This window comes from Hypomesus nipponensis, chromosome 10 (assembly GCF_054491055.1).
Source record: "Hypomesus nipponensis isolate SF chromosome 10, ASM5449105v1, whole genome shotgun sequence".
Taxonomy (NCBI): Eukaryota; Metazoa; Chordata; class Actinopteri; order Osmeriformes; family Osmeridae; genus Hypomesus; species Hypomesus nipponensis.
In genome coordinates, this window is record NC_140370.1 from 15,379,717 (window position 1) to 15,394,650 (window position 14,934).

At 44.0% G+C, this 14,934-nt stretch overlaps 2 protein-coding genes across 2 annotated transcripts in view; one reads left to right on the forward strand and one right to left on the reverse strand.

Moving 5' to 3' along the window:
* Positions 1-4,863, reverse strand: part of basp1 (brain abundant, membrane attached signal protein 1) — a 32,108-nt gene extending 27,245 nt beyond the window's left edge. The window contains exon 1 of the mRNA XM_084707121.1: positions 4,596-4,863. The gene's annotated coding sequence lies outside the window, so the exon portion shown is untranslated. The remainder of the gene's footprint in view (positions 1-4,595) is intronic.
* Positions 3,001-14,934, forward strand: part of myo10 (myosin X) — a 79,171-nt gene continuing 67,237 nt past the window's right edge. Inside the window, exon 1 of the mRNA XM_084707122.1 lies at positions 3,001-3,339. Within this exon, the coding sequence (XP_084563248.1) occupies positions 3,319-3,339 (21 nt within the window). The 5' untranslated portion in view covers positions 3,001-3,318. The remainder of the gene's footprint in view (positions 3,340-14,934) is intronic.

Genomic DNA, 14,934 nt, shown 5'->3' on the forward strand with positions numbered 1-14,934 from the left:
TATTTGATCATTAATAAGTGGTCCAGTGAGTGTGTAAACATGTCAAGACATTTTGTTGACTTCACAAACTTTCACTCGATCCTCATGCTCGTTTTAAATTGTTCGGTGCTGGTGGGATCTAGGATTTAGTTCCATGTCTTTCACCTCATATTCAGTTGCTTTCACGCGTTTCCACAGACATGCCTTGATGTCTCCATAGTTAGATCAACCTGTCTTGTTCTCTGTTACTTCAAGACTTAGTTCCACCTTTCACGGTTTCCTGACACTTCAACCTTACCCTATGGCTGGCAGGGGGTTAATCATCATATCTCTCGTCGGTTGATGTGTCATCATTGGCCTCGGTAATCGTAGGGAGTGGGGGTGACACCCATGAGAGCGAGTAATTACTCTCTTTCCCTCTCTCTCTCTCTTTCTCTCCATCTAATTTCCTTTGAGTTGAACTCACTCGTCTCTCCATCTTTCCCACCTCCTCTGGGAATCTTCCTTTTAACCCTCGTGCTGCCTTCGGGTCACATGACCAAAAGGTTCATAACGAACCATCGTTGTGTTTACCCAATTTTACCCTATACAAAAGCAAATAAAACTAATTTTCTTTTCACCTTCGCAATGTGGGGGGTCTGAGACAGCCCAACGATTAAAAGAAAATGCTTCATTTTGTTTTTGTATGCGGTAAAGTTGTTGCAAACAACGGTGGGTCACAATGACTGATGGGTCAGAATGACCCGAGGAGAACACAAGGGTTAAACTAGCCTTTTGTAGCTTTCTTTTTTTTTTTTACTTCAGTTTCTCTCTTCTCCTTCCCTATGATGAGCTGAGGAAGTCTCTCTTGGCTTCACCACTGACACACGATGGGAACCCGGCTAAGAGGCGGATGAATCTCTTATCTGGCATCTCTGGGAGAAGAAGTCTAAAATGGTTGCAGGAAATGTTTGTCTTCCTCTTCCTGTTTGGGAGACGCCGAGTTAGCAAGGGGAGGCTTTAGATGTAGACTAGAGATGCATTCATCCCACGTGCTTCTGAAGTCATTTACTGTAACTGTTCCAAGGGCTAAATATGTCTGCTTTGATATATTCTTTCAATACTTTAATCTTGTCCTTGTCCTTCCTTGCAAACTTTAAGCCTGTCCTACAAGGACACTATTGTTACCATTGATCATCTAACCTCAGACAGCAACTTGATGAAGTGAAGGTTCATGTAACTATGTGATTGGTGATTGGTAAATAAATACATCCTGTAACTAGCTCCGATTAACTACATCTGAGTCAGTGATTTGGGATGTGACAATTTGAATCTGGAACGCAAGGGTTCAGCACTGAGGTTAAGCACCCAGTTGTAGCAGAGTGGTTAGATTTAGGGTTAGAGTTAGGACTGGATTTGAACCCGGTTCCCCAGTGTTACCTGCTGTGTATACACAGATTTAGGAGAATACACACTAGAGGCCCCTGACCCCAGAGAAGGATGACCTGCAGGGCAAAATCTCAACCAATCTCCTCAACAATTCACTGAGTAGACCATCCCCAATAGGTAAAGGCAAGACTGAGAAGTTGATCATTTCTTAAGTGTCTCTTCGATGGTGGGCCTCAAGGCCTTTCAGGTGGGCTCTAATCTTAAGGTGACATGCCCTCCTTGTCAACCTTGCTAAGCTTAGACACTGTCATTCATGGGAAGTTGTGTGATTTGACTTGTTGAGAGGAGGAGGGGAAGGTAAGCAGAGAAACATTGTCCAGTTCACTGACCTTTATAAAGTGGTTTTGTGTCTTGGACACCTTGGAGATGGTCCTACCCTAAAGCAAAGCAGTTAAAGTGACACTACAACAAGGACAAAAGTGTTTTTGAGGGCGACAAACAAAAGACAACTCAATTCCATCTGGGAACGAGGTGTCAATGTTTTCACCATCAACAACCAGGCAACAACCAATTTGCCAAGAGATGTGATTATATACATTTTTAAAAAGCTGGAAAGAACATTGTTCAGCCAGCCATTGATTCAACACATAGACAGTCAACAAAACAAACCAGCAGCTAAACATGCCAAACGCATTAGCAGCAATGTGGTCCAATGAACCTCAGGCTATAGTTAAATAATTGTTGCAGGCCATGGGGGGAGTTAACCTTTATTAGAAATGTGGCTGGTGGGTCAAAGGGCTCGAGACAGACTAACAACTCTCACAAGAATGAGGCTGGGAAGGTGATGAATTCATACGCTCTGTCGGCAGCCTGTGGCTAAAATAGCGGGGGTTCGAGATAGTCTTCTTTATAACAACTCGAAAAAGACGTTAAAGACACCCTGGAGAAATTCAATTAGGCCTCGATAAGACGTTTCGACAAAGTTTCTACTCTTATACACCGTGGAAAAAAACAACAGGTTTAAGGAGAAGGCTTTGTAAGTGCATGTTATTAACTAATCATTATCTGATTTAACTTGAATGGTGCCCTTCGGGACGGCTCCTCCCCTAGCCTGTAATTTGTGAAATACTCATTAGACCCATGGCATCTCATGGGTCCTAAGTGGAAGAATATTTTATTTCGTAGACCGTTTCCTAAAGGAATTGAGCTTTAACACCATAGAGGGACTTCTTATAGTAGCCTTACACTTTAATGAGAAAAAAAGTAGAAGAATTTCAACTAAACATGATTATTAAATATTCGGATAAAAAGCGTGACTGTCATCATTATCCTCTATAAGTAGCCTATCAATTGGCGCGTGCTTATTTCGCTTTTTTTTTTTTTTTACTGCAACATCAACGTCTATTTAGCCACTTTTTATGAGGTGTTTTCTTTGAGGATGAGACGGCCTGTTGTTTCAGGGATAGGGGTTCAAATTCCTCTCGGGACAGCAGGCGGAGTAAGTGAGGCTGTCCCTGATATTAGCCTTCCATACCACGCCAAACTGTGCCTGCTGGGTGGAGCTACGGTATCTACCGGTGGAGTCGCTCCAAACTTGGCTCGCCACTTATACTTAACTTGAGCACGTTTGACTATTTACGAACGTGTGCATGACCGGCAGACCAAGTGCTCAGCGCCCAGCAATTGGTGAGAACACAAATTGCTCGAGCGCAACTACAGTTGCGTTTTTATAGAGGAGAACCGAAGTCATCGCTCCCTGAAGATTCTATGGACATATGGTGTTTTGCCACAACTGTAATCCATTTAAACAAAAGACTTGAACAGCACATTCGTCCAGCTCCTTGTCCCTAAACCTCAGCTCTTCTTCAACATGGACTAAAACTCTTGTCAATTCCAGAACTCTGAACACAGACACATGCATTTGATGCGCTATTTGCATACACTGATCCGTGAGGATTAACGTCAAGGGCGATGGACAATTTTTTTACTGAGGTAAGTTGCCTCTAAACTTTAGCTCGCAAAACAAAAAAAGTAATTGCGTGCATTGTAACTGGTTAATCATTGGCAATTTGTTTTTGTGAACTGTAAAACATGTTCACACACAAACTACCTTCCGTGTTATACTATGCTCTACACAAAAAATAATAATTTCAATACATTGACTACTGGCCATTGAGATGTGGGAAATGCAGCGGTGGTAATGCAGTTTGGAGTCGCTCCCAGTAGAACTGTGGCATTTCCGTACCTTTTTTCAAGTTTCCTCTGAGAAGAGGTCCCTTTATATTGCTAAAAATAGCTGCAAAGTATATAGGAAACCTACATAAGTGGGGGATGCTGTCTATGAACATGGTATTGGCTCACAATGGCAACTTGTTGATGTATAAACACCATACAGGTATATAACTGCACTTACCAAGAAGTCAACAATGTTGATTGTAATAGATGTGCATTATAATGACATTCTCTTGTCTTTCACGTTGTAATTTTTATAATACAGTATGTTTTAATATTAAGTGTGTTCTGTATGTCAAGCAGTACATTTTACCTGTGTTCTTACTCCAATAACTGCTTTATATGCATGTTTTTTTTTCTTTAAATCAAATTTAAAAAATAGGACTGAAACTGATTGAAACTATGGTTTATCACATATTGCAATGGAAATTCCGCCGTTTGCAATTAATTGACAAGGTAAGAAGGAATGAACAAGGAACGTGAACTGTGAAAGCAGACAGTTTTATCTGTGAAACCAGTATGACGTCCTCCTCCACTCCCTCCCAATGATGCAGGTGTTACACCTGAGAGAGTGTTGTTCCATGAGTCACACCCCAAGCCAGCCATCTCAGGCCCTGTCGGTTATCGCTTGACAGTTGGAAAAGTTGGCTATCTTTACACAGATGACGTGTTTGTGTGGGAGTGGTTAATGTTTTAAAGAGCGATTCCCCTCAGGTGTTAAGAGGTGTAATCGGTAGTGTTATGTTGTTAGTGGCCATTCTAAAGGCGTGATAACAGCTATCTGTGGGGCTTGAGTTGCAGTTGGCTTTGAGAGAGAACACTCTACCAAGAGCAGGCTCACACAATAGTCTCAAATATCTGCCTGCCTGCCTTCATATCTCTCTGCTAATCTCCATTGAAACAAAGGCCCCAGTCTTAAAGGAAAGGACATTTGACAAGGAGCTAAACTTTCCTCACCAACAAAGGATGTGTGCCCAACAGTGTGAACACCAGAATTTCGATTAGATCATACTCACCTTGCAGGAGTTTTACATTTCACCACGGGTTCATTTTTCTATTTTTTTTTTTTTTCAGATAATTCCTGAATCATAAAATAGGATTACTGCACAACTAAAGGTGAATTTCTTTAGTTCTCAGTCGCTTATCAACCAGATCATTATTAGAAACAGGTGTGCTGAGTTGTGGTTGGAATCAAAACCTACAGGACGGTAGTGTCCAGGAACAGTGTTCAGCAGCCCTAGCGTAGACCACTTTGGTCTACTTCTGGTAGCCAACCACAGTATACTCCAGCCTGCCTGTCTTTGTTGACACAGCCAGAGTCAGACGGTTCATATCTGTCAGTGCTGTCGGTTGAACAGGCTTGTGTTTATTTGAACTAGCTGAGCTGGGGGGGGGGGGGGCGGGCTCTTCTCAAGGTAACGCAAGTCAAACCCGGCTCCACCTATCAGGAGCAAGGCTCCCTGGCTCCACTTATCAGGAGCCAGGCTACCTGGCATGTCACTAATCACATCGAGTCGCGTTACTCAGTCTGAAGTCTGCCTCTTAACTGCCTCGGGAGTACGGAGTTTCACTCTCTGAAACTGATCAGAGGTCAGTTTGGCTGGAGTGCCAAGCACCTTGCCTATCACCTTAAACCACGAGGATGTACAGAGTGAAGTAGAATGCGGCAGTTTCCCCCCCCAAAAAATGTTCAGGAGTAAGAAACGCTCATCCTGTGAAAGACTGCATTCTTGAACGCAGCTTTAGCGGTTGGGTTGTTTGCTGTTCCCACAGCCCCCAAACTGTCTGCATTTGTCATTAGTAGCATTGAACGTAACAGCCCAATAATGACCATTCACAGAGATGCCACAACAAATGATGGTTTAACCCCTCATCATATCCAAAGAGGTTTTTTAAATCACTCTCATGAAGCCGACTATGAAGCTATTTTGAGTATAAGAGTTCCTGTCTTTTTTGCTTTTGGCTCGTTTTGAGAGTGAAACACGATACCTGTGAAACAGCTAGATGGAATTTCTAAACGTTGCAGGTTTGTCGTTTTGGGCTGTTCCGTCCTTGTCCTCTACCTTGCTGAGAGGGGGGAGGCCTATTCCTGGTACGAGCTTGCTCAGTCTGCAGTTTCTTTATGCCACGACTTCTTGAATTCATTACAAAAGGCGTAATCGGTTCATAAAAGTTTTGAGTTTTTCCTTTTTTAACGGGTTGAAGGGATGGAGAGTGTGTGTGTGTGTGGTGTGTGTGTGTGAGACAAAGGGGAAGGGAGAAAGTGTGTGTATGTGCATTAGTTTAAATGACAGCTCTTGGTGTTGGCCATGTACTTTAGGTGATTGAATGGACCAAAAAAAAAACTCACTTTATGACGTGTGTATCAGATTTCACCCTTCATTAAAGAGCGTGTGGCTTGTACCTAAACAAGAAAAAAAGGAAAAACTTCCAGACAGCTTGGCTTCCCATGAAAAATGACTGCTGGCTCATTTAAAACCTTTTTACACCACTCCTGAAATAACACCTACTCAAGGAGGTAGACATCTTGGATCTACGCCAGAAGAGTCTGCAGTGTATCTGAAGCCAGTTTCTTTACACTGAACCTCACAGTATGTAGGGCACAAGAGCAACTATGGCTGTGAACAGAAATTAAACCAGACCCAATCCTGCATTTCCTGTGAACTGATTGAACCGTGACTGTTTACATACCACAGGCTTCAACGCTGACGTTTTCAGATACAGCGACATGTGCTTGACCTTTAGAGGCCTATGCATCCCAAATGACAACAATGGGCCTAAAAGTTCTTAAGTCTTTTATCTTTTTAATTTGTGGGGTAATCCCTGATTATGGAAGCATGATGTCGGTATTCCTGTCACCTAGATAAGGGCCCCATGACAGCTTTACTGTGCAGCGTTGTGAACTGTGCTTCTGAGTGGTTTGCCACTCAGTGTGTAACCCGATTGAATCTGCTTAGGTTTGACCCTGAAAGGTCATCGGTTAGGATTTAAGGACGTTAATATGACTCATGTTAGCAGCTTCTATCGAAATGGTGTTTCTGGTGCGCTCTGGGAATGACTGTGGAATACAAACAACTTTCCTTTTCTGCGAAGAAGAAAACCCTCTTTGAAACCCCAAACTATAGGTTCCTGCCTGGCTGAACTTTAGAAACAGTTAGTTCGGTCTCGCTCTCATTTTCTCCTTCCTCCTTCTGTGGGGCTTTCTGAAAAGACTCTACTTCCTGCCGGATTGCTGTTAACATTCCGAAGGGCTCTGAAACTTCTTAACCTTCTGACACTACTGGGCTCACATCCACATGTGCAACTATACTGTATAGATTGGGCCTCCAAGTACACTTCATTGGATTGGATGATATTTTTACAGGGGTGAATTCACATACTGGGTCTTCCTTGAGCCTGTTTTGCATGTTATGGTCATTGTGAAACAATATATTACAATCATGTTTTGTGCATCTTTTTTGTTTTCACTACAGAGGCTAATAATCAGTTATTTAAAGTCTTACTGATGAAGTTTTTGTTAGATTTTGTTTGATTTTGTTGAGTAAACACTGGCCAGTGTGCCAATGTGTTGTCAAAACACATCTTTTTATCTATACAGTAAACCCGCAGTTTGACAGAAACATGAATCAAGTAGTATGTGATGTCATTTCCTGTTTTAAAACAAAATGTAAGCAATGAATCAAACTCATCAAAGGCAAGAGACGTTTAGGACCACCTGACACCAATACCTCAGAGTCCTGCTGTGCTTGAGGCCCACACAGTCTTAACTGGTCAATTAAAAACAGGCATAAAAGCGTCACCCTGTCAGATTTATGATCAGTGACATGGTGTCCCCTTAGCAGCAAAGACTTTTGAGCTGAACCATGTTTTAATCTTGGTGTTTTTCTTTTAACCTTGTCTTTATGCTTAGCGGTCTCGGAACAAGTTTTAGTCTTCTTGATGTATTGCGAGGTGTTAAAGGAGAAGTAATAAAACGGTGTCTGATTCGTAGTCGGAATTGAGCTCTCTGTTCTGGTGCCTTTAATACATGTAGCATGACGTCGAACCCTTTCCTTCTCTTGCTAATGGTGAGTGTGTTTCTGAAGGTAGATTTTTTTTATAGGTTACTAATTTGTTAGGTTAATGATAAAGATCATTTAACTTTTTTTTATACCTGTACCAGGTGTGCTAAATCTGTCTTTCAATCGTACACACACACACAAGACATACTAACACACACACACACACACACACAAATACTGGCAGAATAGCAATGCTCCTCTGTCTCTGTCTCTCTCTCTCCCTCTCTCTCACCTCTAGAAGGATTGTGTGATTACATCTGGATGAAAACACCTGTTTCCTTCCATAAGAACAGTGTGTGAACACTTTCAGGGCTGCTGGAGCCGTGTGGAACTGGACAACACTAGGAGGGACGTCCCTCACTAACAACCTATGGTCTATCCCTGCCCCCAAAACCTAATGGGCAAAATCAATTTGACTTTCAACGTATACAAATATCCGTTGAATAGGCCTCCATCACAGATTGGTTTTGCCGGATCCCCCATTGAGAAACTGTGCAGACAGTCACTTCCTGATGAATGCAGAGAAACACACACAGAAACACACACAGACACACACACAGAAATACACACAGACACACACACACAGAAACAAACACAGACACACACGCGATGCACGGCCGCACAAAGACACAACACACAACTCGGTAGCAACAACAGAAGGGTCGACAACCAAAACAAACCTCCATTTCCACTAATTATCTCCTCATCCTGCCGTCTCCCATTACTCTACAGAGAGTCACTCAGATAGGAATGATGAAGCAGTGCTTTTGAGAGAGGCGTTTAACCCAGGTCATCAGGACTTCTGTTAGAGGATTGGGTTTAATGTGGGTACTTATCGTCTCTGTTGGCCTGGACCCATGTAGGATGTAGTTGTCCATTGGATTAGACTGGCGGGTTAGGTGCCATAACTGACAGGCTTTGAGACATAGGCCAAGTGACTTACCAGTGGCTAGTGTATCTCGGAACACTGTATTTTCACAGAGTGCTGAGGTAAAACAAACCCACAGTGAATGAGCGATGGGTCCGTCCCCAAAATAGAGATGGAATCACTGTTCGCCTCTGTCACTTCCGTTGTCCTGCTTAGGGGCAACAGTCTGAGCATTCACTGTGACTTTCTGTCTGGGCACACACACACACACTCTCACAGTCTGACTGCTGACTGGTCTGTGTGCTTGATTTTCATAACCGTTTGAAACGATGATGTCACTCAAAGGAAGTCTGGCACAGAAAGAATGAGATGGAAAGCACTTCCTGACTGGTGAAACCCAGTCTCTGTAAACACAAAGTGGTCCCTCAAGCATACGAGAGAGAGGAAGAGAAGATTGTTGTTAGATTTGACATAGTCTACTTATTCCTGCTCTGATAACGTCGGTTTGAAACAAACGCCGCCAATTAGCGCTCAGTCTCATTTCCAGACTGTGTTTTAGCCAGGTACGGGGAATGTAGATGGAAGAAACAACAGTTATGTTCGTCCGGTTGTTGGTCAAGGGAAATATGCAAACCGCAACCGTAATTCAAAACATAGAGTAATAATAACTTGAAAGACATTCTGCTTAAGTTTTTGCCATGAGAGCCTAAGTCACAGTATCACTGATTTTAATGAGTTTACAGAGCGTGTCGGTTCAGATGATCTACTCTTTATAAGACAACACTGCCTGACCTATGCCCTCTGTGAGGATACTGTACCACAATATTTCATTTTTATAAAGGGACATTTACTAGTTGTGCTGTAATGCAGATAGTGCTGTAATGATGAGTCAGCACTGGTCTGGAAAATAAACCGTTTTAGTTTTTTTGTATTTGTGTGTCAGCTGGGGGGTAAGTCCTTTAAAATTGCACGCATACCTCTACCCATAGCTCCATTCAGCAGCCAATATTCAAGTTACTTGACACGCTTCCAAAAAAGTCATCAGATGATCTTAAAAGCTGAGAAGAATGAACCAGATCCCAGTTTACTCCTTTTCTGATCATCACCTGCACGCACGCAGACAAAACAAATATATTTATCTCAATCTTAAAGCCATGGATAGTACACCAGAAATAAAATAAAATATACCACTTAAGTAGGGGAAGAATATGGAGTTTGTCTCTCCTGGGGTTTTTTTGGGGGCTGAAAGTTTCATCCACAATCCAGTAATGGAGTCGTCTAAACCTTTGACCACTTACAAACATATGAGTATGTTCATCCCATGGTGGACTATCCTTCTCTTTATTGTGTTCTCCCCAACCCTCCCATTCAGCGTGAGCTCCCAGCGTATAACAACCTTTGTTACAAGGGTGTCTGTTGTTTCAGTTCGAAGAAAGCCAGAGAGGAAAGCCAGTATATACTCTGCTGCCCTCCTCCTCCATTCTCTCCCTCCTCCTCCCCTCCATTCTCTCCCTCCTCCTCTTCACCCCTCCTCTCCTTCCTCCTCTCCTCCCTGCTCCCCCTCCTCCTCTTCACCCCTCCTCTCCCTCCTCCTCTCCTCCCTGCTCCCCCTCCTCCTCTTCACCCCTCCTCTCCCTCCTCCTCTCCTCCCTGCTCCCCCTCCTCTTCTCCACCCCTCCTCCCTCTTCTCCCTCCTCCCTCCTCCCCCTCCTCCTCTCCACCCCTCCTCTCCTCCCTCTCTCCTCTCCACCGCCCCTTCCTTCCCTCCTCCTGTGTTTGCCCTCTGCTCTGGGTTGGCTAACTGCGGGCGTCCATGCCAGGAGACCACAGCTGGGCAGCACATGGTAACCCTGGCCCCAGCTGCCAGTCTGTAACATAGACACACACACACACACACACACACTCGTACATGCTCACACCCATACATGCTCACAGACAAACACACCACACACACACACACACACTCGTACATGCTCACACCCATACATGCTCACAGACAAACACACCACACACACACACACACACACTCGTACATGCTCACACCCATACATGCTCACAGACAAACACACCACACACACACACACACACTCGTACATGCTCACACCCATACATGCTCACAGACAAACACACCACACACACACACACACACACACACTCGTACATGCTCACACCCATACATGCTCACAGACAAACACACCATACATGCACACACACACACACTCGTACATGCTCACACCCATACATGCTCACAGACAAACACACCACACACACACACACACACACACACACTCGTACATGCTCACACCCATACATGCTCACAGACAAACACACCATACATGCACACAGACACACACACATACTGTACCATTTAAAAGTTTGGACACAATTGAATGGGAAAATGTGTCCAAACTTTTGACTGGTACTGTATATGCGCACACACTTACAAATACTCAATTGTACACACAAATATGCACACACAGACATATCCACATTCATACCAATAGACACACACACACACACACACTAATAGACACACATACCCTCACTCGCGGGGAAAAAGTAGGTCAGGTAGCCTTTGAGTGAGGGGCCACTGTGTTACTCAGTGAGGGGAGTTTTGTCATCTCCTTCACAGGCTACAATGGTCTTTACTGGTGCGTCCAGACAATACTTTGTGCCGTCCAGTAGTTCACAGGACGACGAGCTACTGTAGTTCACAGGACGGCCATTAGAGACCAAGACCAGACTTTGTAGAGTCTTCGTGAAGTCTCACAAACCCCAGATGAAAACTCTGGCTGCTAGTTTTAAACTGGGATAGGGTTCAGCATTCTTTTTCACTCCAGGGTTTTAATATTCCACACAACTGTTCTGTTCTGCTCAACAGAACGTTACAAGGAACCGTCATCCTCTTCTGTATGTAGAACAAGACTCTAGTTGCCGTTGCAATTCTCTCTGTATCAAGGGAGTCATTTGGCTGAGCGGTTAGGGAACCAGGCTATTAATCAGAAGGTTGCCGGTTCAATATCTGGCCGTGCCAAATTATATTGTCTCTTTGGGCAAGGCACTTCACCCTATTTGCCTCGGGGGGAATGTCCCTGTACTTACTGTAAGTCGCTCTGGATAAGAGCATCTGCTAAATGTAAATGTATCTGGAAAATAACAGACCTGGTCTAAGTAGCTTTACAAACAGGGGCAGCAGAGGTAAATAGTTTACTGTAGAAGCATGTTTAAAAAAAAAACTACTATGAGACTTAAAGGAACCATTAGACACTGCCTCACCACTTATTAACCCATACAACCATATTCATTAACCATGTATCATTGTGGATGTTGATGGATAGCTCACAAGAGACCTCCACTGTGTCAAAGCAGACATCTGATTCAGCAGTGGAAGCATTAGGTATTGGTTAATATGTGACTGGTCTGATGGATTATTGATCCGAATCTTAAAGACTAGGGTCAGTTCAGAGGCATACTGTACTGTTAATAAAGGTCACAATCAATTGTCTGTAAACTATAAGGAGGCTGTAGAGGTGAGCGCACAATAAGAGGAGACAGGCTCTCTCTGTTACTGCAGTCATGCAAGAGTGGTTTTGACCTTTGGCACGTACACCTATACACTTTATTCAAGATCCTGCTCACACGCACACAGACGACACGCACACACCTAACAATGACCCAGACAGTCATTCACCAGTCACTGTCTGTGAACACACCCACTGTCCAAACACATGTAAACACACACACACACACACACGCGTCAGGTCTAGTCACCCGTTGAAAGTGCACACCCTGGATGGACACACAATCCTACTCTGGTTTCTATGGAGGCTACACAAAGTGGCTGCCAAGAAAAAAGAAAAAACCCTGACCAAAAGAAAGCAACAAAAATACGTTGCATTCGTGTCTCTGTAGAGAAAACAAGAAACTTGCCCAGCTAGCACATCTGAGACTGCAGCTTGGGTTTGTGGCGTTCACTGTTGTTTTGTTCCCAAAACCCCAAAACCAACTGACAACGGCTTCCTGGTTCCAAATAACTAATTGGGACGAGAGAGAAAAACCAAGATGGCCGCTTCTCCATGAAATTCTCTTCTGAAGAGCAGGGAGGCCATGTCTTGTGACATCAGTAAACAGAAATGCACGCAAGGGTTTTATCCTCACTTCAAAGCCATATTTGATAGGATTATTTTTCAAATCTCTCTCCAAACAAGTTGATCCTTCTCTCTCGTACAGGACAAGCATGGTTATGTTTTAGTTGGGGGTGGTAACCATGGCGGAGAACTTGTTTGTTCCCTTTTGTTTCATGTGGTAGTCAGGAATTGTGAAGCCAGAAACTTCTCCATCTCCTCCCAATGGTCTTGAAGCCTCTTCTCCAGATCAAATGTCGATGTAGAACTGGCAGTTAGGAGTATCTGATAAGGTAATGAAACACATAAATCATCAAATCAAATAGTTCCAGTTCATTTTGGAGGGGGTTTTCCTGCCATAGTCATGTGTTGATCTGACACAGCTTCGAAAAGCTGAGTCATGAATACCTCGTTCAGGGTGATGTTTTGCTACGGCAACAGCCAGAAATGTAGCCTCGAGTCAAAACCCTGTGCTCACACAGTGGGTCTGCAGGAGGATGTAACCGGCCCTGTTGTAAACAGGCCAGTGGCACCCCGCCTTGCTCTGTCTCCACACAGCAAGAAGGCCCAGTGATCATGTCATCAGCCCAGTGATCATGTGATCAGCCTAGTGATCATGTGATCAGCCCAGTGATCATGTAATCAGCCCAGTGATCATGCGATCAGCCCAGTGATCATGTGATCAGGTAGGCCGTCCCACCAGTATGTGTGGAGTTTGCAAGTTCTCTCCATCCTCACGAGAGTTTCCTCAGCAAAGAACCCCCCCAAAAAAGCATGCAGAACAAATCGCTCTCCTGCTCATGTCGTTGGCCAGGCGTGAGGTGAGCTCTTGGACTTGGCTCCCGGTCGATGTGGCGGATTACTGCTCCTGGCTTCCCTCGGGGGAAGCAGAACAGGATGGGGGAAATGAAGAGAAAGAGTTTTAGCGGTGGACACGTGTGTGTGTGTGTAGCCACTCCCATGCATGTGTGTGGCAAATGAATGTTTCTCCTTCAAATTGCCAGGGGTAATGATCCTTCTGAAAGACCAAGGTTGGAAGCTAGAAGAAGCCTAAACATCTGTTTTCTCCGTTACCCAAATTCTAAAAGGACAATTTTGTAGTCTCCGAACAGTCAAGGGGAGGAGCTACATGCACATTCCATGTTGTTGTAAGGACTCGCTCCATTGTTAGTCTGGACCCCTGAGTGGGGTTTTTAACGGTGAGTGTTGCTTGTGAGATTTTTGCATTGTGCTTTCAAATGGAGCACTAACAACTTCCTTTCAAAAGGAGGGGGGAGAGAGGGGGGCGCTGTTTCGTCCATTTCGGACTCTTGAGCAAACAAGAGGAAAACATTCACGTTCAACACGCTGGTTTGAACCTAAAGTAGGACCACGACACATTGAAAGAAAAAGCCTTCTCATGCATTTTCCAAAGAAAGACTAAACACAACCTCGATAAATCCCAGTACAACTGTCTGAAGGGGAGGCCAAACTCTTTACGTGTGCCCTGTGCAGACCATCACACGTGAGACCATTCTGATGGTGATGAAGACCTGGGTGCTTCAAGGTCTCTTTTTTCCCCGTCTTCATGGGTGTAGAGAACATGAGTGACTCATAAAATCACTATCCAAGGCATTGTGAAAGTCATCAGCATGTTAAACAGTGTCAGCCATTCATTCCATACCGAGTTCTATTGGAACATTAGGGATTGAGATTGTGAATCATAGAGACTCATCCTCAAAGCTCCAAACTTAGGGAATTCCAGTCTTTCAACGTTCAGTTGATGATCTGGTGTTAGGAAATGTGTCCAGTGACACATTCGTTATTTGTCTCCTGCGTAGGATACAATCATAAGAAGGACTGTGTTTGTTCACTAGAGGGAACATGATATCTAACTGTCAATAAACGTTAGAAACCACAATTTGAGCGGAACGAAAACGTGTCGGTAATTGTTAGGAGCCAAAGTACTTTGGTGTTTTGCGAAGCGATACTGTGGCCCCCTCTGGGCAGTGAGTCAGTCACAACACTTTCAAAACCAAGCTTACTGACTGGGAGAGCTGTTCAAGCACGTTTGGACCCAAAATGAGTCTAAAGAAAGGGATTGCTGATTCAGTATTTATAATCTGATAGTTGGAAGTAATTAAAAAGGGGCCAATCAAATAACTACAAGGAACCAATGATGCCTGGAAGGTGGGGGGGGGTGGCAAAATAGAAGCACTCGAACACGTTTCAACGTCCTCGAAACTTAGTCTGTCCAAGTACACACGTCATTTCTCCCTGACTGGCTAAAATCCACAGTACCCGTGGCATTCCACAACTGGTT